At 41.4% G+C, this 26,772-nt stretch overlaps 1 protein-coding gene and 1 long non-coding RNA gene across 4 annotated transcripts in view; one reads left to right on the top strand and one right to left on the bottom strand.

The window, feature by feature from the left end:
* LOC122234143 overlaps positions 1 to 10,621 on the bottom strand; it is a 46,256-nt gene extending 35,635 nt beyond the window's left edge. For 2 of the 3 annotated variants that reach the window (XR_006211900.1, XR_006211899.1), the window contains exons 1-2: positions 10,494 to 10,578; positions 237 to 338 (exon numbers count right to left, since the gene is read on the bottom strand). This is a non-coding gene — a long non-coding RNA (uncharacterized LOC122234143). Of the gene's footprint in view, positions 1 to 236; positions 339 to 10,493 lie in introns of all 3 variants that reach the window. The other variant, XR_006211901.1, reaches the window with a different exon arrangement.
* Positions 10,622 to 10,770: 149 nt separating this feature from the next.
* PSMD7 (proteasome 26S subunit, non-ATPase 7) lies at positions 10,771 to 19,615 on the top strand. The gene is made up of 7 exons (XM_007090362.3): positions 10,771 to 10,854; positions 13,169 to 13,260; positions 14,320 to 14,412; positions 15,146 to 15,243; positions 15,974 to 16,054; positions 17,873 to 17,964; positions 18,651 to 19,615. The coding sequence occupies exons 1-7, from the start codon at positions 10,781 to 10,783 to the stop codon at positions 19,093 to 19,095; spliced, it is 975 nt and encodes a 324-aa protein (XP_007090424.1). The 5' UTR covers positions 10,771 to 10,780; the 3' UTR covers positions 19,096 to 19,615.
* The last annotated feature ends 7,157 nt before the right edge of the window (positions 19,616 to 26,772 follow it).

Below are 26,772 nucleotides of genomic sequence, written 5' to 3'. Positions count from 1 at the left end.
AGCTAGATGCAGGGCATCTACGATCTCCCTGAGTCCCAAAAAGACACAAGATAGGAAATCTTCCTTGCCCTCTTGTACTCTCACTCATCCAAAACACCTCCCACTCTGAAAGACAATGAGACAAAGCCCAAAGAAGGGAAAACTGAAAAGCATCTAACCACCTTGTCCATGTTCTTCCTTCACTTCCCTTGGCAGGAAAATGACTGGGGTTTTCTTTTACCTCCTTTACATCATACCTTCATTCTTCCTGTCTCTGGATATGTCTTAATGGCAAGCAGAGCATTTCCTTATGCTACCAGAGGACCTATGGCTCTGTGAACTGAGATCTCCAACCTAGGCTGAAACAAAAAGAGTAAAAAATTTAGAAAAATTATCTCTCAAGGCAATGCTCTGGCTTGAGAAGCAATTAACTTATTGAATAACCCAACTGTGTATGCGTCAGAAGCTAAATATTACCTCTTGTTCTCTGACTTACTTCTCCTTGACCCACACCCTCTCCACAGATGGACGCTTCCTAAAATCTAGAGCAAATGCTTTGTATGGAAAAGGCAAAGACAGAAAGGACATTAATAATTTTCCAAAGACTACCTCCATTGCACACACACAATGGCCTCCATTAGAATAGACAAGTTCATTATAACATAATCACAGTCCAATGCACATAGACACACGCACGTACATGCCCCTCCAATGCTTTCTGCCTTTGTATATATTATTTCTAAAAGTCTTACTTTTTCATTCCCGGTTTTCTTGTTTGTCATCAACTTTGGTTAATAAAGTACTAGAATTTTTAAATTATTTTCTTTCTTTTATTATGGGATGACAGAAAAATCTAAAGTCCTCCTCTTAGGAAAATATCGCAATTTTTTTTCAAATGACCAACAGAGGCCTTGAGCTATGTATCTAATTTGTAACAAAAAGAGAGCTATTTTTAGGCAGTATTTGCTGAATACATAATACCATCCTATACACACATATAATTACTGCTCATTGACCATTGAATTCTACTTCTTATTGCAGGAACCCAGGACTTTACTATGTTTCTCCCACCCCAAGTATTTCTCAGGACCCCAGGGATGTTGTATATGCACACAGTGAGCCTGTAGTATCCTTGGTTTTATTTCTTCCTGCTCTGACCCGTCTGTTGTGTATCTCCACATCCACTAGGTCTGCTGACACTGCTGATACCACCATCTCCCAGAGACTCCAGTGTCCTGCTGACACCATTGCTCAAATATCGGTGTCTCACGGGGCCAAACCTGAAAAGTGGGTGGAAGGGTTCTCTTGATGTTTTGGGGTCACACTCTGTTAGAGAAATACTGTAAGCAGTACCACTACTTGTGCATAAATGTCTCACAGAGCTTTTATGAAACAACTCTTCTAATTTTCTCATAAAATTTACCCAACATGGCTTTTTGGCCTCAGATAGGAGTCCAATGAGGGGTGAACTGAGAGTCAAATCTGAGTGGCAGATTCATACTATCTCAAGAATCACTAGTCTTTCTCCAAAGACTAAGTCTTAGTAGTTGGGTTGAACTGGTCTATCCGACTCTTAAGAAGAATCCCACTGCAGGGGCGCCTGGGTGGCTCATTCACTTGCAAATCCTACTTTGGCTCATGTCATGATCTTGCAGTTCATGAGTTCGAGCCCTGCATCAGGCTCGCTGCTGTCAGCGCAGAGCCTGCTTTTAGATCCTCTGTCCCCATCTCTTTCTGCCCTTCCCCATTCTTACTCTCTCTCAAAAATAAACATTAAAAAAAAAGAAACTCACCATTGCAGGTTTCTCAGTGACATATGCAAGTAGAGCTCAGTGGACCTCCCCAGGTTTGCCATACATTCCCAAATGTGTCTAAACCCCAGTAATGAATACAGCTTAGGCTGAAGGTGGTAAGTCTACTATATTTTTTTTGTCTTCCAAACCTAGTAAGATGATAGAGACTGTAAAGTTCAAAGTATTGCTGCCATGTTTGCAGGACCATTGTTCCATGATCTGGAATTAACAAAAATAAAATCTCTTTCAAAATACTAGGGTCTGTGGGAGCTATCCCCCAAAATTGAAAGAAAAGATGTGAACAAGATGGCAGTATAAAAATTTCTAGCACTCATTACCTCCCAGAAACATCAACTTGAATAACTATCCACAAGTAAAAAAAAAAAAAAATACCTTCACAAGAGACAAAAATTCAAGGTAAAGGATTACAGCACTTGGGTAGAACACAGAAATAAGAAAAAATGCATTGAAGAGAAGGGGAAAGTTTCACATGACTCCTGTCACCTCTCCCCCAAGCCTGGGCAACTTAAAGGAGAAGAGACATCCCTCCAGTGGGGGAAGAAGAATAGAGTAGGCACTCAATTTCACCATGGACCACAGCACAGGCCTGAACCAACAGGCCAAATCCGGCAAACCCAGGCTCCCAACCCACCCTGGCTTCAGCTGATTCCCATGGCCCCAGGTAGCTCCTATGACCCCAGGCTCCCAGGAGGCACCCATGAACTCAGGTTCCAAAAAGACTCCCATGAACCCAGGCTCCTGGCCAATCCCAGAGCAAGACCAGCTCCTGTGACTCAGGTTCCCAGCCCATCCCAGCACCAGTCCCCTGCTGAACTTGATCTATATTCTAGATGAAATGGACCTAACAGACACATACAGAACATTCCATCCAGTAGCAACAGAATACAGATTCTTCTCAAGGGCACAGGAAACATTCTCCAGGACAGATCACAGGCTAGATCACAAAACAAGCCTTAGCAAATTAAGAACATTGAAAGCATACAAAGATTCTCTTCCAAACACAATAGTATAAAACTAGAAATCAATAAAAGGAAGAAAACTGGAAAATTCACCAACATTTGAAATTAAACAACATCCTCCTGAACAACCAATGGCTCAAAGGAAAAATTTTTTTTAAAAAGAAATCAAAATATATATTGAAATACATGAAAGTAGAAACACAATCCCTTGTGTTGTACAAAAACCTATGCAATGTAGCAAAAGCAGTTCTAAGAGGGAAATTCATAGTGATAAATACCTACATTAAGAAAAAAGAAGTATCTCAAATAACAAGCTAACTTTACACCTCAAGAAATTAGAGAAAGAACAAACCAAGGCAAAAATTAGCAGAAGAAAAGAAATAACAAGAAATAGAGACAAGAAAAACAATAGAAAAGATCACTGAAACTAACTTATTTTGTAAATGATAAACTAAATTGACAAACCATTCACTGGACTAAGGGAAAAAACAGAGAAGACTCAAATAAATCAAATCAGAAATGAAAGAGGAGAAGTTACAATTAATACCACAGAAATATAAAACATCATAAGAAGCTACAGGAACAATTACATACCAACAAATTGGATGACCTAGAAGAAACGGATGAATTCCCAGAAACATACCAACACTGAATCATGGGGGCACCTGGTTGGCTCAGTCAGTACAGCATGTGACTCTTGATCTCAGAGTTGTGAGTTCAAGCCCCAAGTTGGGTATAGAGCTTACTTAAATATATATATGTACATACACACATACGTACATGTATGTACATATGTATGTATATGTGCGTGTATATTATATATCTAATATACACACGTACACGCACCTGGGTGGCTCAGTTGGTTAAGTGTCGGACTCTTGATTTCAGCTCAGGTCATGATCTCACAGTTCTTGAGTTCAAGCCCTGTGTCAGGTTCCATGCTGACAGTGTGTGGAGCCTGTTTGGGATTCTCTCTCTCCACCCCTCTCACTCTCTCTCTGCCCCTCCTTCATTTGTGCCCTCTCTCTCTCTCTCTCAAAATAAATAAATGAACTTTAAAATATAGAGTAAAACTTTGGTTTATGTGTATAATTCATTCCGGGAACATGCTTGTAATCCAAAGCATTCATATATCAAAGCGAATTTCCCCATAAGAAATAATCGAGGGGCACCTGGGTGGCTCAGTCAGTTGAGCGTCCGACTTCGGCTCAGGTCATGATCTCCTGGTTCGTGAGTTCAGGCCCCGCATCGGGCTCTATGCTGACAACTCAGAGCCTGGAGTCTGCTTCGGATTCTGTGTCCCCCTCTCTCTCTGCCCTACCCCTGCTTGTGCTCTGTCTCTCTCTGTCTTTCAAACATGAATAAACATTAAAAAAAAAAAAGAAAGAAAGAATGGAAGCTCAGATGATTCATTTCACAACCCAAGTATATTCATATAAAAATGATTACAATACTGTAATATTATAAAAATAAAAAAGAAAATACAAAATATAAGGGAAAATAAAGAAATTAACCTGCACTTACTTTTAATTTTAAATTTTTTAAATGTTTATTTATTTTTGAGAGAGGGACAGAGCATAAGTGAGGCAGGGACAGAGAGGTAGGGAGATACAGAATCCAAAGCAGGCTCCAGGCTCTGAGCAGTCAGCACAGGGCCCAATGCAGGACTCGAACAAGATCATGACCTAAGGTGAAGTTGGATGCTTAACCCACTGAACCACCGAGGTGCCACTGCACTTACCTTTGAAAACCTTCATGGCTGGTATGAGGGAGACGAGAGAAGGGTTATTGTGCAGGACAACTTTCACTATCACTAACAGATGTTGACAACAGTACAGTATTAATAAACTCCTGTCATATACTGTATTTAATGTAACTGGCAATAAGGCAGCAGAGAAAATGGTCTATATCTGCAGGCAGCCTGACCTAGAATGCAGCAAAACATTTCTAAGCTTACTCTTGTTTGGAAAAGCAAAGGACTATTCTTAGGTGCTTACAAGTAACAAAAAATATACTAGTGCCAGTTGTGGACACCTTCCAACATTCTGAAAAATCACTGATTTCTGCCAAATACCATGGCCTGAGACCGAGCATCCAAGCATGAGAAACAATCACCCACAATCCCACAGCCAGCGAGCAAGAAAGAGAGAAGAACCATTGGCTCAGTTGTGATCACGTGGCATTCAGTGTCACATACTACTCATATTGCAAGACACTGTTCATTTATCAACTTAAAATTTATTAGAAATGCTTGCTCATCTTGCAGAACACTCTCAGAACAAGTTATGTGCAATCTAAGGTCTTATTATATATATAAAGAAAAAAAAAAGACTGCATCATGAAGAAAGAGAAAATCTGAACAGAGTAATAACAAATAAGAAGATTGATGCAGTAATCAAAAACCTCCCAACAAATAAAAGTTCAAGACCAGATGGTTTCACTGATACCATCACTGAATTCTACCAAGAATTTAAAGAAATATTAATGCCAATCTTTCTCACCCTCATCCAAAAATTGAAGAGGGAACACTTTTAATTTTATTAGGCCAGCATTACCCTGATATCAAACCCAGACAAGAATAATACAAGAAAAGAAAACTATAGGCCAATATCTCTGATAGATATAGATGCAAAAATTCTCAGCAAAAATATAACAAACTGAATTCAATGGCACATTAAAAGTATCAGACACCACAATCAAGTGAGATTTATACATGAGATGCAAAGATGTTTCAACACACACAAAAGAATAAATGTGATACACCACATTAATAAATTAAAACCACATGATCATTCCAGGGACGCCTGGGTGACTCAGTCAGTTAAGCATCTGACTCTCGGTTTTGGCTCAGGTTATGATCTCACAGTTTGTGGGTCTGAACCCTGCATCAGGCTCTGCACTGACGGTGCAGAGCCTGCTTGGGATCCTCTGTCTCTGTCTCTCTCTGCCCCCCCTCCCCCCAAAATAGACAAATAACTTTAAAATATATATATATGATCATCTCAATAAATCAGAAAAAGTATTTGACAAGATTCAACACCATTTCATGACTGAAACTCTCAACAAATTCAGTATAGAAGGAACATAGATCAACATAATAACTGCCGTACATGACATGCCCACAGCAAACATCATACTCAATGGTGAAAAGTTAAAAGCTTTCCTTCTAAGATCAGGAACAAGACAAAGGTGGCCACTCTCAGCATCCTAGTCACACAATACTGGAAGTCCTGGCCAGAATAATTAGGCAAGAAAAAGAAAGAAATTGCATCCAAATCAGAAAGAAAGAAATAAAACTGTCTCTGTTTGCAGACGATCTTATATATAGAAAATCCTAAAGACCACCAAAATATTGTTAGAACCAATAAAAAATTCAGTAAAGTTGCAAGATACAAAATCAGTTGGGATTCTGGGGCTCCTGGCTGGCTTAGCTGGTAGAGCATGTGACTCTTGACCTCAGGGTTGTGGATTCAAGCCCCATGTTGGGTGGAGCCTATTTCAAAAAATAAATAAATAAAAACACGCTTATTTAAAAAAAATCAGCTGGGATTCTATACACTAACCACAAAATATCGGGAAAATAAATGTTTAAAAAAATCCCATTTACAATAGCATCAAAAACTATAATATACTTAGGAATAAATTTAACCAAAGGCAAAAGATCTATACACTGAAAATTATGACCCTGATGAAAGATTAAAGATGAAACAAATAAATGGAAAGTTATCCCATGCTCATGGATCAGAAGAATCAATACTGTTAAAATGTCCATACTACCCAAGCCATCTATAGATTCTTTGCAATCCCTACCAAAATTCCAATGACATTTCTCACAGAAATAGGAAAGACAATCCTAGAATTTGTATGGAACCACAAAAGACCCCAAATACCCAAAGCAATCTTGGGGGTGGGGGGAGCTGGAGCCACCCTATCTCCTGATTTCAAACTTTATTATAAAGCTATCACAATTTATTATAAAGCTACCATATGCCAGTATGGTACTGGAATAAACACAGACGCACACACCAAGAGAACAGAATGAGAGCCAGAATAGTCTGAGTAGGAGTAAGAATACTCAATAGGGAAAAGATAGTCTCTTTATTAAATGGTGCCGAGAAAACCAGATATTCACATGCAGAAGAATGAAACTGGACCCCTATCTTACACCACTAACAAAAATTAACTTGAAATGGGTTAAAGATTTTCATGTAAGACCTTAAGATGTAAAATTCCTAGAAGAAAACATAGGAGAAATAGATCCTTGACATTGATCTTAACACTATTTTGTACATGACACCAAAAGCATAAGCAACAAAAGCAAAAATAAATGTGTGACTATATGAAACTGAAAACCATCTGTACAGCAAAATAAGCAACCTAGGGAATGGGAAAAAAATATTCTCACACCCTATATCTAATAACGGGTTAATATCCAAAATATATGAAGAACTCATACAATTCAATACAATTCAATAACAAATAATAATAAGTATTTTTTTAATGGGCAGATCAGGATACACATTTTTCCAGAGATACAAATGGCCAACAGATACATAAGATGATCAGCTCAACATCATTAGTCATCAGGGAAATGCAAATCAAAACCACAATGAGGTATCACCTCACACCATAATAAAATGGCTATTATTAAAAAGACATGAGATAACAAGTGTTGGCAAGGATGAGGAGAAAAGGGAACATTTGTGCACTGTTGATGGGAATGTAAATAGGTAAAACCACTATGGAAAAAAGTATGAAGATACCTCAAATAACTAATATAACTACGATATGATTCAGCAACCCACTTCTGGTATGGATACAGAAGAAATGAAATCACTATTTCAAAGAGATGCCTGTACCCCTATGTTCACTGTAGCATTATTCACAACAGCAAGATATAGAAGAAGTGTTCATTAATGGATGAATGGATAAAGAAAATGCCATATATATGTGTCTATGTATATAGATTTACATATATATACACATATATATGTATGTGTATATGTATACATGTGTTTATACATACATGTATACATATACACATATATATATATTTCAGTCATAAGAAGGAAATTCTGCCATTTGCAACATGTATGGACCATGAGGGCATTATGCTAAGTGAAATATATCAAGAAGACAAATACTATATGATCTCGCTTATATGTGGAATCTTCAAAGGTTGAACTTACAGGAAGAGTGAGTAGAATAGTGGTTGCCAGAGATAGAAAGGGCTGGAGAAACAAGATGTTGGTGAAAAAAGGGAAAACTTCCAACTGTAAGATAGGGATCTAATGTACACTATGGTGACTATAGTTAACAGTAATGGCTTATGTATTTGAAAGTTGCTAAGAGAGTAAATCAGAAATGTTCTCTCCACTGCCCCCCACACACAAAAGAGAATTATGTGAGGTGATGCAGGTCTTAACTAACTTTATTGTGGTAATCATTTTGCAATATATATGTGTATCAAATCATGTTGTACACCTTACAATTACACAATGTTATATGTTAATTATGTCTCAATCAATCTGGAAAAAGAAGAATTTAACATTTTTTAAAAAAAGAAAAACAAAGAGGATCAAAGGAGAGGAAAATGTATTATCCTTAAGCTCTCATCAGGTTAAGTCTAGAATTTGGTGAACATTCTGCATACCTCTGAATGAATTCAGCATCCAGTAGTGGCTACAGTATCAAATATTATTTCAAGTCAGTTCCATTTAAAAAAAAAAAAGGAGGGGAGAGAGCAACACAGAAAATACCTTCCTTATGATTTCAAGGCATCTTCTTTAAATTCTACATATTTTAGCTTTTTTATATATAAAAAAAAGCTTTCTTAAGTCTCCAATTCTTTTTTTTTTAAGGACTTTTATTTATTATTTTTTTTAATGTGTATCTTAGAGAGAGACAGAGTGTGAGTAGGGGAGGGGCAGAGAGGCAGAGACAGAATTCAAAGCAGGCTCCAGGCTCCAAGCTGTCAGCACAGAGCCCTGACTTGAATGCACGTGAGACCATGACCTGAGCCAAAGTCAGACACTTAAACAATTGAGTCACCCAGGCACACTTTGAGGCTCCAACTCTTAAGCCTTACTTGACACGAGAAAAATCAAAATCAATCTTTGATCTTCTGATATCTATTAATTTTTTTGATTTTTTAAAGTTTACTTATTTGTTTTTGAGAGAGAGAGAGAGAAAGACAGAACCCCAAGCAGACTCAGAACTGCCAGCACAGAGCCCCACACGGGGCTCGAACTCATGAACCACGAGCTCACGCCCTGAGCCCAACCAAGAGTCAGACGCTCAACTGACTGAGTCACCCATACGCCCCACTATTATATTTTTAATTACAAAATTGGGGGGAAGGAATCTTTCCAAGTTCTTTCCATAACAGATACATGTCTATCCTGTGTTGAACATCATAGAAGAGATGAAACAAGAATATCTACTTTGTAATTTTTTTTAATGTTTATTTATTTTTGAGAGAGAGAGAGAGAGCAAGTGGGAAAGGGCCAGAAAGAGAGACATAGGATCCGAAGCAGTCTCCGTGCGGTGAGCACAGAGCACGACATGGGGCTCCAGATCATGACTTCGGCAGATGCCAAAGAGTTGGCTGCTTAATCCACTAAGCCACTCAGGAACCCCAAGAATATCTACTTTAAAACAGGCACTAAAACCCCTCAAGCATGCTTTACCACATCACACAATGGGGACTGACTTACATTTTCTTAAAGTTGTTTTCTCAAGTAGTAGCAATTACTATTAACCAAATCACAAATATTAAAAACAAATGAAAATGCAAAGCAATGTTCCCAAAAGGAGGAAGAGTACATTTAATGAATTTAATGGGTAGGACCCAGAAATGAATACTCAAAGCTCCCTGATTATACTGGAAGGAGGCCAAGATTCAGAGCAAAAGGCTCCGGGTTATCCTTCAGAGAGGTCAGATCCTCTGGAGCCACGGGGAAGGTAAAAGTTGTTTAAAGACAGGGCAAACAATAAGCAAAGCATTCAAGACGCTTAGGTATTGTTTTTGTTTACACATACAACTCAGAATTAGAAATGTAAACTTGCACGAAATTTAAATAATTTGCCTTTCTGCAAATATGCTTGTCTTCACCTGCTACATTATCCTTAGTCTTTTTCTTTCCTAGCTAAATATCAAAACATATTTCGTATTACTTTTCAGTTACTTCAACCCTTACCTAAGCTTTTATGTGAAAAACAACCCGAATGGTCTGACTCAAGGCACAAATTGAACTTTTCTAGCCCCAGTTAAATGGTAATATAAACAAGTGGAAAAATAAAAACAGGTTGATCATCGGCAAAGTGTCCACAGTAAATATTAAGGGGAAATTCCCCAACAATAAAAATGAGATAAATTTACCAAACCCACTTTAAGAATGTGCCCTCATGTTAGAGATTCATCCCTTCTGAGGTTTTGTTTTGAAGTAAGCTCTACACCCAATGTAGGACTTGAATTCCCACCCTTAGATCAAGAGTTGCAGGCTCTACCAACTGAGCCTGCCAGGCATCCCTAGAGATTTAGAGTTAAATTCTGGAGAATTCTGACATGAAATAAAAGTGAACATTTTCTGGGTGGTGGATATGAATTACTATTTTTTTCTAGTATTTTTTTCTGCAGTCTTCACACAGCGTAAGGGTTGGGGGAGGGTGTGAACTGCGAAGGAACTAAAGCGAAAGGCCGCTGCAAGTGACAGCGCAGGCCCAATACCAGGAGGTCAACCTTTTTCTCAGTCTCCAGTGTGCCTTTAGCTTCGAAGACCAGGAAATCTCCCAGCGAGTCACCCAAGGCGGGCCCCACCTGCCCCCGGCCTTTCCCGTCCTCAAGATGGCAGCTGGCGCGAAAACCCGGGGCGGCGCGCGGGGCGCTCTGGGAGCGGAAAAAGGGAACCGTGGCGGCGGCCGAGCCGGAAGAGGAGGAGCCGGGCCTGGAGGATTCGCGAGAGTCCCTGAGGCTGCCGGTGTTTGCGGGTCGCAAGGAGCGGGGCCTGGCGGGCGGCGTGTGTCGCGATGCCGGAGCTGGCTGTGCAGAAGGTGGTAGTTCACCCCTTGGTGCTGCTCAGTGTGGTGGATCATTTCAACCGGTGAGCGGGTGCGCGGGGCGGCCTATCGGGATCGCCGCTGCTGAGTCACTGGCACGCTGGGACAGCGCGGCGGCGGCGGGGGTGCTGATGGGCCGGGGGTGGCATTGACTCGCCCAGGGGCCCGGACCACCCTCGGATCACGAAGCCTGAATCACCCAGCATCGTCCCCCCGTCCCCAACCGGCACCCCGCGGTCCGGACTGCCCCTTTTACCCAACTCCGTACGCTGCCAGAATATGGGGGCAAGCTTCAGTTGGCCCTGATCCCCCAGGCCTCGTGCCCATCTGTCACTTCGTCCGCCCCTTTTCACCAGAAAGATTCGGTGCCTCGTAGGAAAACGCTGCAGATTTGTGCTTCTGTGCCTCTGAAGGCTGTCACCAAAATTCTGGTCTCAGCACCCTGAAGGGCTCCCGGGGAGAGCTGTGGTTTCTAAGCAGGAATCTGTTTTGATGGGAACTTAAAGTGTAGATTAGTTGTCAAGTGTTTCTTTTAAAAATAAGAGCATTAGGAGATTTGGGCACTAATGAATAAAGATAAAACATTCCACAAATGTTTCTTCCGCCTTCGCTTTGCTTGTTTTGGAGCTGTTCTTCCCGCTGGACCTGTTACACGTGTTCATAACTTTTACAAGATAATTACTTGAATTGGCAAGTGTAAAGACAAAGTCAGTTGTTGAAGCACCTATTCTCCTGCAACTTGCCTTGTACAACTCCTCATTCAGCCAGAGCTAAAACAAAACAAACAAAACCCTCAAGACTCCTTAAGGCTTGGGGTCCCCATTTCCACTGCTTTGTAGAGCCCTCAGTCTAACAGGATATGAGGGCATTCCCACTGTACAGTAGTTACTATTTTTCTCCCATAGGAACTAGAGGTGCTAAGGGGCTGCTAATTTCAGTTCTGTTCAGATGACATGGTGCAGACACTACTGGCTACTGTCATAACAGATGTAGGGTTTTAAAAACCATGGGTTTTTGTAGACCAAAAGAAAAGCACATGGTGTGGAAGTTTCCTTGCAAATGTGGAAATTCAGTGCCTGAGATTTCCCAAAAATTCAGAATCACCAGGGATATAGAATCCTTAACTTGGTTTGACCCAAATCCCAAATTTAGTAAGCATTTATAAAGTTGCGGAGCCGTGGGGCACCTGGGTGGCCCAGTCAGTTGGGCGGCACCGACTACACCTCAGGTCATGATCTCACAGTCTGTGAGTTTGAACCCCTTGTCGGGCTCTGTCCTGAGAGCTCAGAGCCTGGAGCCTGCTTCGGATTCTGTGTCTCCCTCTCTACCCCTCCTCCGCTCACACTCTGTCTCTCTCAAAAATAATAAAAAATAAAAGATTTTTTTTCCGAGTTGTATGTTTAGAAAAATTAATACATTAAATGCAGTGACTGTTAAGGAATTGTGGTTCGTTTCACATTGGAGTGACCTTTGTCTTTCCTTTGAACATGAAGTTGTTTTGTGTCTGTGCCTCACATTTGCTAGCGGTTAAAGGAGAATCCTATGTGAAGATCTCATTGAAATGAGATTGCATAAGTGAAACACTTGTAGCTCCTGAAGACAAAAATCACTGAGGAGGTTTGACAGGTAGATAGAAATGCTGAAGTAAAATCTTTCTCACTTGTTCAGCCCTCCTCTCAGTGTAAGTACGTCACCAGCTCACATCTGACCTCTGCCTGATTAAGCCATTCACAGAGACCAGATGGCACACAAATTGACTCAGGGTCAGAACCCAGTGTCTGAGCCCCTAGATGGTACAAAGAATTGTAACTTCTAGTGGGGCTTGTCCTCGTGGGCTAGATAATCCAGAGAACAGTTGGCACACCAGACCATAAAAGTGGTTCTACATTAGCATCTTTATCTCCGAAAATATTTGAGGATTGAGAAGATGGGAAAAGTTTAAAGGAGAAAGCTGCAAAAGAAAAAGTTAAAGGTGGTAGCATAACTGAAATGTATTTTTCAAACACCAACCAAATAACATTTTAAAACTCTTAATGATCTGGGGAGTTTTTATTTTCTCCATTTTCATTTCTCCATTTAAGATGAATAACTGCAAACTTTGTAAAGTTTGAAATGTTAACAAGCATGTTATTTCTTAGAAATAACAAGTGGGTAAAAAATGCCAGTGTACAAAGTTCGTGAATTACCTATTATATTTATTAAGTTTTAATATTAGGGACCTGACACATTTGTTTACTGGGATTAGATCGCAGGTAAACTAACTTGTATCTATACCATTGATATTTCCTGTTGAGTATCTGATTGTTGGCTTCACCTCTCTGTGTGCCTGTCAGACTGACCTTCTGCTTTCTCCCTCAGAATAGGCAAGGTTGGAAACCAGAAGCGTGTCGTTGGTGTGCTTTTGGGGTCATGGCAAAAGAAAGTACTCGATGTATCCAACAGTTTTGCAGGTATAAGACAACTTTTACATTTTTCTGAGCGTGGTTAAAATGTCAAACAGCTTTAAAATAAAAAAAGAAACCCTCATGGTTTCCATTTTTACTACAACCCAGAAATGCAATGGCAGAATTGCTAAAGTATAGAAAAGGGAGGCTAAAGAGTACTCACTGAACTGAATAGTAAATATTTTAAGTTTCCTGACCAGAGAGTCTCCATTGCAACTGCTCAGTGCTGCTACTGTAGCAGAAAAGCAACTGTAGACAGTATGTTGACAAAGGGGTAGCTATATTCTAGCAAAACTTTATAAAAGGCAGCTCTGATGTCGTAACCTTGCAATCCCTGTAAACTGTTAACCATGGTCATGGGTTGGCAAGGGGAAGATGGAGAATATTACCTTTTACTCAGCATCATGAATCTTTACAAGAATGTATCCAGGGGCTTCTGGCTGGCCCAGTTAGTTGAGCGTCTGACTCTGATTTCAAGTCAGGTCATAATCCCAAGGTCATGGGATCTATCCCCACATCTGGCTCTGGGCTGAGCCTGGAGCCTGCTGAAGATTCTCTCTCTCTCTCCCTGGGCCCCTCTCCCCTGCTGGCATCCATGTGTGCACTCTCTCTAAAATTAAAAAAAAGAATGTATCCATGTATTTTATGATTAACAACAAAGAACAAAATAATTGGTCTGGAATAAACTGTAGACCTGAGGTCACAATCTCCAGTATCTGAAAGGACCGAGCAGTAATGTTATTTGTTAAAGGGAAATATTGGGAAGTGATAGGGCTTTTAGCAGACTGATGAGCTTGTGTCCCTGTTAAGGTGGGGACAGGAGGGTCCTCTATCTGGCTCTAGCCAGTTATTGCCAGGTCTTTCAGTTTCAAGAGAAGTGGAAGTCTGGATTTTTATATGAAATCTCCCAGTTTTTAATAACAGCAACTTAAAAAGTAATTTTAATGCTGTGTTGAACAAGCCAAACATATCGATCAGATGTGGCCTTGGGTCTCCAGCTGTAACATATGACCTAGAGTTCTGTCTAGCACCCTAAACTACGTCCTACTTATTTTTTCTCCATAGTACCTTTTGATGAAGATGACAAAGATGATTCTGTCTGGTTTTTAGACCATGATTATTTGGAAAACATGTATGGAATGTTTAAGAAGGTCAATGGTATGTCTTGATTGATTGATTTTTTAAAAAAGGTATTGATTTATATCTGTGTGTATTTGTGTATGCATGCCCAGCTACATGCCCCTGATGTGCTGTGGGGTTTTTTTTCCTTTTCTATCTATTCCCTTCTCTTTGTTTAATGTCAAGGGCTCTTTCACTTAGCTAGTCTTAAGACTAGTGGTAGTAAAGGAATGAGGCGGAATAAATGAGAAACTAGAGTAGCAATTTAAGACCAGCTAGACCGGCCTAGGTTTTGGGTAAGAGATCTAGCCCTCTGCAGCAGAAAAGTGAAGCACTATCAAATGAAATCCACCTGCCCCTAGAGCTTAAGTACCACCACGGTAAATCTGTCTCTCTGTCACGTGTCATCTTTGTTTTATTTCCTTAGAGCAACCACATAGCTCTTAGAGCTCCCCCCACAGCTCACGGTTCTAATATGTGTGACAGAGACTTGCGTTTGTTTACATATTGCCTTGGAATTGTTTTCTGGTTTCATGGACTGGCCTCAACTAGTCTGAGATGTGGGTGTCTCTGGATTTCCCTCACTGCTTATTTTCTGAGAATTCTATTCCTGAGTTTTAGATTTCACAAGTATGTCAAGGCTTAAAATAGGTGTCTGGAATTTTGAAAAAGATAGAGAACATAAGGACTAGAGATCTTACCACCCTTTTGGAGGGAACTCTATATAGATCTTCATGTAACAGTTCACAACCATTAATGTTTTCCTTCCCAGCCAGAGAAAGAATCGTTGGGTGGTACCACACAGGCCCTAAACTACACAAGAATGACATCGCCATTAATGAACTTATGAAGAGATACTGCCCTAACTCAGTAAGTTCACTCTGTCTTTAAAACTCGAGTGATATTCCTTGCCTGCTAACTTATGTAAGCATTTGGGTTTGGATAGCAAATCATTTCACTGCTTTTTCTCTATAAACTGCTTGTGTTGATTGGTAGCATTTTCTTTTCTTTCTTTTTTTTTTTTTTTAGTTTGTTAATTTATTTTGATAAACACTGTCAGTGCAGAGCCTGACTTAGCTGGGGATGGATGGGGTGGGAGGGTGAGATCATGACCTGAGCCAAAATCAAGAGTTGGACACTTAAATGAACTGAGCCACCCAGGCATCCCGAATTGGTACTGTTTTCTACAGTTTACACTAACCCAAGATACTTATAAGTAACAGTAAACGTGTGCTAAGTGCTTAATCCTCCCAATAGCTATATGGGGTTTTACCCTCTTAACAACAAGAAAAGTGAGGTTCAGAGTGGTTAGTAAGGTCTCATACATGTTGGGGATGGGACCAAAATGTTGCCTGTCTTGATTCGGACTTCCTTAGACTTGATAACCGCACTGTACTACCTCTCAGCTTGTTAATGGGTGGGGGCGAAGAGCAGAGAAAATGGTGGGATCATGTGAAATGTAGACTCGTTTCTGCTGAAAATTCCAGCTCATGTCTGGTTGAATGAATGAATAGCTTCAGTAATCCTCATCAGAAGGATGGCTGTGATTATTCCTTATGCTTGGTGTGAGCTGGTTTGCTAAAGTGTGTTTTTCTGCCAGGTACTGGTCATTATTGACGTGAAGCCAAAGGACCTGGGACTGCCCACAGAAGCATATATTTCGGTGGAAGAAGTTCACGATGTAAGTCATCTGGCTATGAGCCTCGGAGATTAGATTTTTTGCTTATTGGACTATTCAGATTTTTTGTTGTTTTAATCCTTTCTCTCTAACAAGGAGTAGTTTGTTGATTTCTGTCAACAGTTTGATACTATGTTTCTTTCCCCCTTGAGTTTTTGAATCCCCAAATTTTAGAAATTGACAGGACCATACAAATCTAAAATCCCCTTTTACAAATGAAATTGAGGCCCAGAGTCCTCCTCATGTATTTGTCCAGAGATGTTGACAGCACGGTTAAGTGCAAAGCCTGGTGAGTTTCGTCTTAATCTAATGTAGTTTCCACTGTTCTGCTCCCCCTGGGCCAGCATTGCTTTCTCCTTGAGGATTTTCCTTCCCTGCGGATAAGATCGAGGTTTTCTAATAGAGTGAGTCAGAGCTGCCTGGAGCTAGATGGCAGGACCCATCTGTGTGATTTGACGCCTGAATGTTCCACTCCACAGCATCCAATACCTGCTGTATGGTCCATTAGCTTGCGCTTCAGGTGTAGACACGAAGAGGTACCAGAAGATAGCTTTTCCCTATTTCCAAGAAAACTAAACTCTGATTCTAGGGTAGCACGTGGTGTGAAAATATATGTGTTTTGTTGTGAGCATAAAGTTTTGCACTTGAACTCAATCTTGAATTTCCAAAGTCAAAAATCTAAAGGATAAAGTCTGGATTTAGATAGGTAGTCTTTATCCTTATGTCCAGCTATTAAATCAGGAAAAAGATTTTAGGTTAACTCCCTGCAAATGTTCCTTGCACGGAGCTCTATCCGCCTGCTTCTCTTTTTGCCTTACCACTAGGGAGCTTAGGAGATTTATTCCCCTGTTGAAATAAGGCTTTCATCCTTGGTCTGATACAATTTTTAAGTTAATTTTACCCTGCCCTTTCCAAAAAGAGTTAGAAGTTCTTACACCCATACACACAAAAGCAAGATTTTTCAATAAGGGATGGAAGGGACATGAAGGCCATAACAGAAGATGAAGCCAAGGGAAAATGAGCACCTGGAAAGCCGTGCCATGAAGTCCTGGCCATTCTAGCTTCCAAAGTAAAGACATAAATGGCATTTGCAGGATTCACACTGTCCTGGATAAAATAATTACTGCTAACATTTACACCACTTAATGTAAGTTAAGTGACTTTCCCAAGGTCCCACAGCAACCATAGAACCCAGGCTGTCTGGCTGCAGAATGTGCCCTCACTGCTATGCCCTCCTGCCTTGGCAGACACTTCGTAGCCTTTACAGAAGATGTACAGCCTCTTCTCTGGCACAGGGTCTGTGGAAAGTTGCTCCGCAGCCCCATCAGGAGGTCCCCAGGTGATACAGTGAACCACATTCCTGGACAGATCCTTTGATTAATTCAGGCCACCGGAAAGCTGGTTCTGACTGCATTGTTTTGGTGCTCTGGCATCACTGGATCTGAGGGACAGTAGAACGTTAAAAGATTATCTGACATGAGCTTGTTTCCAGTACAGGTATTGTGTATACTGCCTATTCTAGAAAGGATTATATGCTTTAAGAATCAAGTTAATGAAGACTTCCTCGAGTGTCCATCCCCACGGTGGTCTTAAGGGATTGTCAAGATTTTCTGCGGAAACACTGGGCAGGGCCATTTGTAATGTCAGCTTAGAAGATGAAGCTTTCAAAGCAAACTCCCCCATTTCTGCCGGCACATGGAAACCTAGTTAGTACTGTACCCGGGAGGTGATTTGACTGAAAGCAGAGGAACCAAGGTGTGAGAAGGAGTGGGTGCCATTGTGCTTCTAAGCAAATAACCAAGGTTAAGCCTCCTCTCCTAGGATGGAACTCCAACCTCAAAAACATTTGAGCACGTGACCAGTGAAATTGGAGCAGAGGAAGCTGAGGAAGTCGGAGTGGAGCACTTGTTACGGTGAGCCTCAGGATGGCGTCAGAGTCGTAAGCGGCCCGAGAGGCTCTGTCAGGAGTAGAGAGATCTGGGCTCTAGGCCCAGAACATTTCTAGGGTGTCTTGAGTCACGATTTATGATTGTGGGTAATACATCTTGGTGGGCAACTGCAGTATTGACGTGACAGGAACAGATGTGTGAAGATGTGCAGATGTGTGCTCTTGCCGTGCGTGTGGTTTTCGGGGAAGGTAGCCTGCCGACAATCTACGTGTGAGGATGGATTTTTATTTTAAGATACTGTAACCCTCACTCAATTCAAAAGGGTCATAGTTTTTCTCAAATAAGATTCCTTCCAGTTCAAAATTTAGTCCTGACTGATTTAGGCTCCTCACAACATCATACAGATGAGGATGGAGAAAATGGCACCCTTTTCATGGAAGTTGAAATAGTTTTGTTTTGTCTTTTTTTAAGTGAAATGGTTTCATTTTTAGTTCTCTCCTGTTTTTTGAGAAATGCCTTGTGATGAGAAAGATAAAATGTATGCCTCCAAATAAAAACAAAATTAAGGCACTTTATCTTGATAGAATGATGAAGTAACATTTTTCTTTTGAAAACTTGCCCCTCCCCACGAAGCTGGGTGTTTGCCTGGATTCTGAGACCCTGTGTGATAATACAATGCACCGATGCTTTTGCCTGCCTTCTTGTTACAGAGACATCAAAGACACTACAGTGGGCACTCTTTCCCAGCGGATCACAAACCAGGTCCATGGTTTGAAGGGACTGAACTCCAAGCTTCTGGATATCAGGAGCTACCTGGAGAAAGTGGCCACGGGCAAGCTGCCCATCAACCACCAGATCATCTACCAGCTACAGGACGTCTTCAACCTGCTGCCGGATGTCAGCCTCCAGGAGTTTGTCAAGGCCTTTTACCTGAAGACCAACGACCAGATGGTGGTGGTGTATTTGGCCTCGTTGATCCGTTCTGTGGTTGCCCTGCACAACCTCATCAACAACAAAATTGCCAACCGGGATGCAGAGAAGAAAGAAGGGCAGGAAAAAGAAGAAAGCAAAAAGGATAGGAAAGATGACAAAGAGAAAGAAAAAGAGAAGGAAAAGAGTGACGGAAAGAAAGAAGAGAAAAAGGAGAAAAAATAAAACATGTAGCTTTTTAATTTGTAAATTAAAATCTTATAAACTAACTCAGTGTGCCACTAGAGGGTTCTTTTTACTTTACGTGCTTGTTAAAAGCTGTACTGCTGAGAGCTCTCTGCCCCGGGTCACTCTTGCTGCAGCGTGGAAGGGAGTGCACAGAGGCACTGAGCTCGCACCTGAACCGCAGCTTAGGCTGCCGTGTGTGTGGGACACGCTAGCTCAGGCTTCCGGTCATGTGAGAAAAGTGAGGAGAGGTAAACGGAACATTATTGGTACTCTTCACTCTTACCTATAAAAGTGGAAGTTCAATTTTCCCCATCTTAAAAGACTCTTGGGGTCTGTTTCTGGCAGTTTGCAAATTTGCAAAACGGAATGCATGAATTCCAGAAGTGCTCTGCCTTAGAACACCCTGAGTCCTGACCCTCTGAACTCTGTACCCTCAGCTCTGGCATTCTCAGGGCTTGGGATCCAGCCCCGAATATTGTTTACCTTTGAAGACACAATTAAATGACTTGGTTTTTAAGTCTGTGTTCTAGTCGTTTTTGATTCCGGGAGTGGCAGTTGTTCTCACAAGCAGCCAAGACTTCCTTTTTCATTGAAGTTGCCTTAAAGAGTTATTTTAGGGGCTCCTGGGTGGCTCAAACATTTGAGCATCCGACCTCAGCTTAGGTCATGATCTCGTGGTTCCTGGGTTCAAGCCCGGTGTTGGACTCTGTGCTGACAGCTCCGAGTCTGGAGCCTGCTTCAATTCTGTGTCTTCCTCTCTCTCTGCCCCTCCCCTGCTTGTTTTCTGTCTCAAAAATGAATAAACCTCAAAAAAAAATTTTTATTAAGTTATTTAAGACTTGGAATCTTTCATGAAAGAGAGTCTCATTTGTTTAAAAACATCCTGATGGTGTGAAGAGCTCTCAACAGCCCAGAAGACCTGTGTCCTAGTTTGTGCCTCAGGTTTGTCATCTGTGAAGTCCCTAGAGCAGTTCTTCATAAGGGGCATGGTTACTGCGGTAGGTGCAGGTACATTAGACCACAAGATTAGTGGGGGAGGTTACTGAGGATGGAACAGTTTCCCCAAAACAAGTGCTCAGGGCTCAGAACAAATAAGGTACTTAATCATTAGACCTACAGTAGGTCCTGTCATATTAATTTCCTTTCTTAAGCACTTAGAACTTAGGGGTTCTCTAATGTGCTAAATGGACTGCCAATGTTCAAAGATTTAAGAATATAAAATGGCACTAAAACTAAGTCAACTGAATCTCAGAAACCACTTTCCGGTGTTCTAATGTCTCAAAAAGTTACCAGAAACCTCCATCTTTATTCTAAAGAGCTATGGGGCGCCTGGGTGGCTCAGTCGGTTGAGCATCCGACTTCGGCTCAGGTCATGATCTCACAGTTCGTGGGTTTGAGCCCCGCAACAGGCTCTGTGCTGACCGCTTGCTCAGAGCCTGGAGCCTGCTTCAGATTCTGTGACTCCTTCTCTCTCTGCCCCTCCTCTGCTCACGCTTTGTCTCACTCTGTTTCTCAAAAGTAAGTGTAAAAAAGAAAAATTTTTAACAAAGAGCTAATTAGTAGAAATCAGGAGTTGACAGTATAATATGTAGATAAACTTTTATTCTACTTAATAGAAGCATACCCACGTAAGGGCTGACTTCAAGGTTCATTAAGATTCGGAGACAAAACGGATGGTCAAGGAAAGAACTATGGAGAACCAACTTTGCTTGTCTATTTCAGCAGGCAAAAGTCAGGGTTGTTGTACCTTAATCGAATAAAAGAAATTTGAAATAACAGTCAAAGCCTGAGATATATTTCAAACCACACGAGTGGTGAAGAAGCTTTTGAGATTTGGTTACCAGGTTTCAAACAGAATTGAGGAACCTGGAACATTAACTTTGCCTGGCAAATGGGCAGGAACGAGCCAGTATGTTTCTGAGACTAGCTGGGGAATGAAGAGGTCATCCCAAAGAGTGTGTTACTTATGTAAGGTTCAGGGGGCAGTTAAAGACCACACAGGATTCAGCCCAGATAAGTAGTATAATCTGTACTCAAAAAGCTTTCCAGGGTCTTGTAACAACACAATGCCACAGGCTTTTAACTTTGTCACCATTTCATAAATTGGAAAGTTTGTTGAACATCTAAGACCATGGAAATACCCAGGCCTCATTCCTTGTTGTATTTAATACTTGTTCCTTAATGTATTTAATACTTTGGCCCACAAATGGGCAGAATTAACTCTTTCTTTTCTTTTTTTTTTTTTTTAGTAATCTCTACACCCAACATGGGGCTTGAACTCACAACCCTGAGATCAAGAGTCCCATGCTCTACCAACTGAGCCAGCCAGGTGCCCTCAATTAACTTCTACCATTCTAACAGGATCCTCTATTTCTACCAAAAACAGTTTGTAGCCTCTAGAGTCACTTAGGCTCATTTTCTAAGGCAAAATTGACATCCTATATAAAAGAGTGACCCTCATAAGGTTATTGATGGAGTCTTGCTTATACAGATAGCAGCTGAAATGACTACAAAACCCATGACCCTCACCTGGAAAAAAGCCTTGTGTTTGTATAGCGTAGCCTTCTCAAGATCAGATTTCTAAACTATCTCCATTTTTAAAATTACTAAAAAAGTATGTCCTGGAACAGGTCTGATCCAAAGTCTGGATCCTGCATCCATAGTTGTTAACAGTACTTTCACTTCCACTTTGAACGAACGCTGCAGACTGACTGATTTTGTGTGATAAATAACATCTGAAATATCCCTGAACTTAGAAGTTAGTTATCCTTTTGTCTTTTTAATGTTTATTCATTTTTTAGTGAGAGAGAGTGAAAGCGCAAGCGGGGAAGGGGCCGAGAGAGAGGGAGACACAGAATTCGAAGCAGGCTCCAGGCTCCGAGCTGTCAGCACAGAGCCCGATGTGGGCTAGACCTCCTGAACCATGAGATCGTGACCTGAGCCAAAGTCGGACACCGAAGTTAGTCCACTGACTGAGCCACCCATGCACCCCAGAAGTTAGTTGTCCTCAATGCAAAGATGGAAACTATCAGAATGGAACAACTTTGGGCCAATGAATTCAATGTTAATTCTGCTCAGCCCACCAATCACTAAAGGGACAAAAGAAAAGTAATCCTGTTGAGGAGCTACCATATTATGTCTCCAAAGTGCTAGATGCAAAGTAAACCTTTCCAGCAGGAAAACAGCAACCTCAGAATCACACTCCAATTTCTGGAGGACCCTGCAACTATGAGAACACAGCCATGTACAACTGCTTTCACTTCAAACAAAAGACAGAACACAGGCCCTCATAAAAGAATGAGATACTCTACTCACCAGGAAATTATGAGCAGGATATTTCTTCTACCATTTCCTTACAAAAATATCTGCACAGCATAAGTAAGACTTGGAACGGAGCACCTGTCTGGTAGCTGGTAAAGTGTGCAACTCTTGATCTCAGGATCGTGAATTCAAGCCCCACAGTGGGTGAAGCTTTATAAAATAATAATAATAATAAGACTTGAGAATAAGTTAGGGTTATTAAACTATAACACACTAAGAAAACGATTTCATCTGCCCCGTCCCCAGAAATGAAATTAGTTGGGGCATGCTTCAAAAGCAAGGAAACATTTGATTTATGTGAGCCACAGCTTTTCTAAACAAATTCATTCCAAATTATTATATATAAGATAAGCAAGTACCTATTTGCATATCTTTATGCTATTCAACTCTGTATTATCAATGTTTGCCTGGGAGCAACACAGAGTTCAGATCTTTCAAAAAATAATAGATATTTTTGTTGGGGGAGTGGTATAAAGTGACTCAGATGGCAGAGAAATGTAAGTGGGGAAAGAAAATAGAGGAAAAGATGGGGCGCCTGGGTGGCTCAGTCGGTTGAGCGCTGACTTCGGCTCAGGTCATGATCTCGCGGTCCGTGAGTTCGAGCCCCGCATCAGGCCCCTGTGCTGACAGCTCAGAGCCCGGAGCCTGTTTCAGATTCTGTGTCTCCCTCTCTCTGGCCCTCCCCCATTCATGCTCTGTCTCTCTCTGTCTCAAAAATAAATAAACGTTAAAAAAAAAAAAAAAGAAAATAGAGGAAAAGAAAGGAAGGGAAGACCAGGCAAGTTAATGTTTCCAGGGCCTAAATCACGAGAAATCTTTCTGTTTTCCTCTTCGGAGCCAATCTGTTCTTTGACACTAGAGGGCACCATTGACTAGGTTCACCTCTTGGCCAGAGAATCCTTTGCTTGCTAGTTCAGCACAGAATTGGGAGCCTTCCCTAGACTCGCTTCCCATCACTTTTGCTTTTTGCTGCAACTATCCAGACAAGATTTCAAAGGAATGTGGAGAGTGTACGGGTGCAAAAAGATTGGGTCAGGTTGCCATACCTCCACCCTTGCTGTTCTCCACCCACAGTACTCCTAGGGCAATGAATAAACAAAGTTTTCTCTCTGCCCTTCAGATAGCTCATGCTTTGATTTTCCTCGCTGCTGATACCACTCCTGATTTCTTTAAAGACCGTATTCACTAGTGTGCTGGTAAATGTGAAACGAGTAGTCCTCCAAAAGGGGAGCAGCGAGGGGGGAGAGATGTAGTTTGATTTGTGGCCTCTTGCCCACTTCCCTGGTGTAAATATTCTCACCATGGCTTGATTGCAAGACACCAACGTTAGTTGGGGAGGGATGCATGGTAGCACAGTATTACAGAATATTACCTAAGTACAGATACAACAGACAAAAATAACACACATGAAAGTAAAATGCACTAAGGTAATTAGGATAAGACGTATTTTGAGTATGACCTTTATAGAGAATAATTTATTTCAATGTAAATTTATAAAACTTACCTACTGCATTATTGTCTCTGGGAATCTGTTTTTAAGGTGCCCTCCAAGTGGTTCCTGTACACATGGAAGTGAGAGAACCTTTATTTTGATATAGACAAATCTATCCATTTCTTGCCTATAGGTGGCATTCTGTGGATCCTATTTAAGAAGTCCCTTCCCAGCTCAAGACCTCTTCTCCTACCCACGTCTATCCCACTCTACAAAGTGTCTCCCTTCGCAGATTAGCTCCCATGTCAACCTCTATCGACACACTACAGCTAAAGTCTGATCACTAATAACATAGTGTGGCTACTCTTTTAACCAAAATAAACCAACTTAGGTCCTTACGTGATCTATTATCCCTTCTTTCTAGATTTTCAACCCTGGCTTTATCCCTACTCATACCCCTCAGCATATAAACACTCAATTTTCTCCCATTTCTCACATACACACAACACACACACACACACACACACACACACACACACACGCACACACACGCACACACACACCCTCTGTCCTGGTTAATTTCAGCAAATAGCCATTTATGTTTGCTGCCTTCTCTTCTTTATCTTCTGGGCATTTTTAAAAAATTCTTATGCAGTCCATCTTTTGTCCCCACCAGACCACTAAGAGCCTGCACCAAAGTCACCAGTGGCTTCCATTTTGCCCATCCAGTTGACCCCTGTCAGCCCTGACCTCTCTTGACCTGACCTCTGAAGGTTTCTCTCCTGGTACCAGTCCTGCTTCTCTGGGACCCCGGAGCTCCTTTTACTCAGTTTCCTCTAAAGCTTCATCTTACTTAACCTATCATTTACAAATTTTTTAAAGTCTTGATCTATATGATGCTTCTAATTCCAGTACTCATTCCTCTTCTTCATGCCATATCTGGCAAGTCACCCACTAACCCAGAATTTAGGAGTCATACTGGCCAGCCTCTGCATGCTGGCCATCCACCTGCTGGTCCTACCACGGGGACTGCATGTGATGGCTGCCCTCTGCATTTCTCTGCCCCTGTTCAGACATTCATCTCTGTTGATGGGGTTGCTTACCTGCAATTTCTGCATACTTTCTCACCTTCCTTTTCCATATTTTATCCTCACAACAGAACATTTTATCCTCACAAAACAACATTTTATCCTCACAACACATCTTCATGCCTGGAAGATGAATCTCTGATGGAGAGGATTGCATGAATCTCACTCCTCAGCTCATGACTATCATCATCATCATCATCATTATCATCACTTTTAAGACCCCTCTTGCTTGAACTTTTTTTACCTTTCTTGTGATTTCCATTATAATTTTAACCGCCCCCCCCCCACACACACACATACACAAGTGATAAATGCTTAAATGTGTTTAGTAAATGTCCTTAGATATGGATGAGTCCTGGAAGAATCTACAGTATAATTTTGTATGTGCATGCATTTAAATTTACATTTATGATATTTTCTTTTTGATCTCATTCTTCCCTCCCCTTTTAAAATTCAAAATATTTTAAAGATAAGACATGTCTTCATTGTTTTATGGATAGACACATACCCTTCATAGCTTTTCATTGCTTGTAACAAAGATAATACTCTGTGGTCCTCAAATCCTAGTTCATATTCCTTGTTCCTGACCTACCACAAATAATACTTCCCATCCCTTTTGCTGCTAGAGACACCCACAGGGCAGCCCAGACAATGAGGAGATGTGAGTACAAGCATCATAAAGCCGCTTCTGCATCTCCCTCCCCCCTCCCCTTGGCAATAGAGGAGAAACATGTTGAGATTCACCCTGACCTGCCAATCTCATTCACACCATTCCTACTTACCCTCTATCAGTGCTCAGCCACACCAGCTCTCTACCCATTTCTGGAACATGCCAGTCTCCCAAATCAGGCCACTGTGCCTGATGGGCCCAACCCCAGATGTAGCTCTTTGCTTGACTGGCTCCTTCCTAGTTTCCAGGTCTCCAGGCCAAAACTCCTGTTTTGAAATGCTCTCCCTAAGGTCCAGTCTAAACTAGATCCTTTCTCCCGTCCCGATTGCCCACACTATTCTCTATCCTATTTATCCAGGGTACAGCATGGCGACTATAGTTAATAATACTGTATTGTATACTTGAAAGTTGCTACGAGAGGAGATCTTAAGTGTTCTCATCACAACACAGCCTTAAATGTTCTCAATGACAACAACAAAATGGTAATTATGTGAGGTGATGGATGTGTTAACTAACCTTATTGTGGTACTCATTTTGCAATACATACATGTATCAAATCATCATCTTGTACACTTTGAACTTACACAATATTCCATGCCAATCATGTATCAATAAAGCTGGAAAAAATACCTATCAAGGGGCTTCCCATGCCCCACGGCAGACAGCTGATGCACCCAGGGTGCGTGCCCTGTGGGAGAGCAGGGACAGGATAAAAGTCAAAGTTCAATGCATGAGCTGCTTCTCCCCACCCGTATACCCTATATTTTAGCCAGTGTGAAACAATTCCAAGGAGTTGGCAAACAATCATGACTATAGAATCCAAAAGTTCAAGGGTGAAATGAATTCCCTCCCAGAACAAACAATGCGTCCACATGGACGGCCCAGCAGGGCCCAGATGCTCATGCAAAAGGCCACTATTGAGGGAGATGTGCCCCTTGGGCCGATGTCAGCGGGAGCCCTGGAGCTGCAGAGGCCATCCTTCAGGCTAGTTCACTGCTGTAATGGTACCACCTATCTTGCTGCTCACCATGTAATTACAAAGGAAACAGACCCAAAATTGTCCTTGAGAGACTGGACATGACTCTGGCCAATTGGGTTTGGCCAGAGGCCCAGATAAACACTAATGACATCCCTAGGCAGCGTGCTAGTCACAGGCTGGGCCA

This window comes from Panthera tigris, chromosome E2 (genome assembly GCF_018350195.1).
Source record: "Panthera tigris isolate Pti1 chromosome E2, P.tigris_Pti1_mat1.1, whole genome shotgun sequence".
NCBI classification, from domain to species: Eukaryota; Metazoa; Chordata; class Mammalia; order Carnivora; family Felidae; genus Panthera; species Panthera tigris.
Note: the sequence above shows the minus strand (reverse complement) of the source record. Positions and strands in the feature narration are given on the sequence as shown.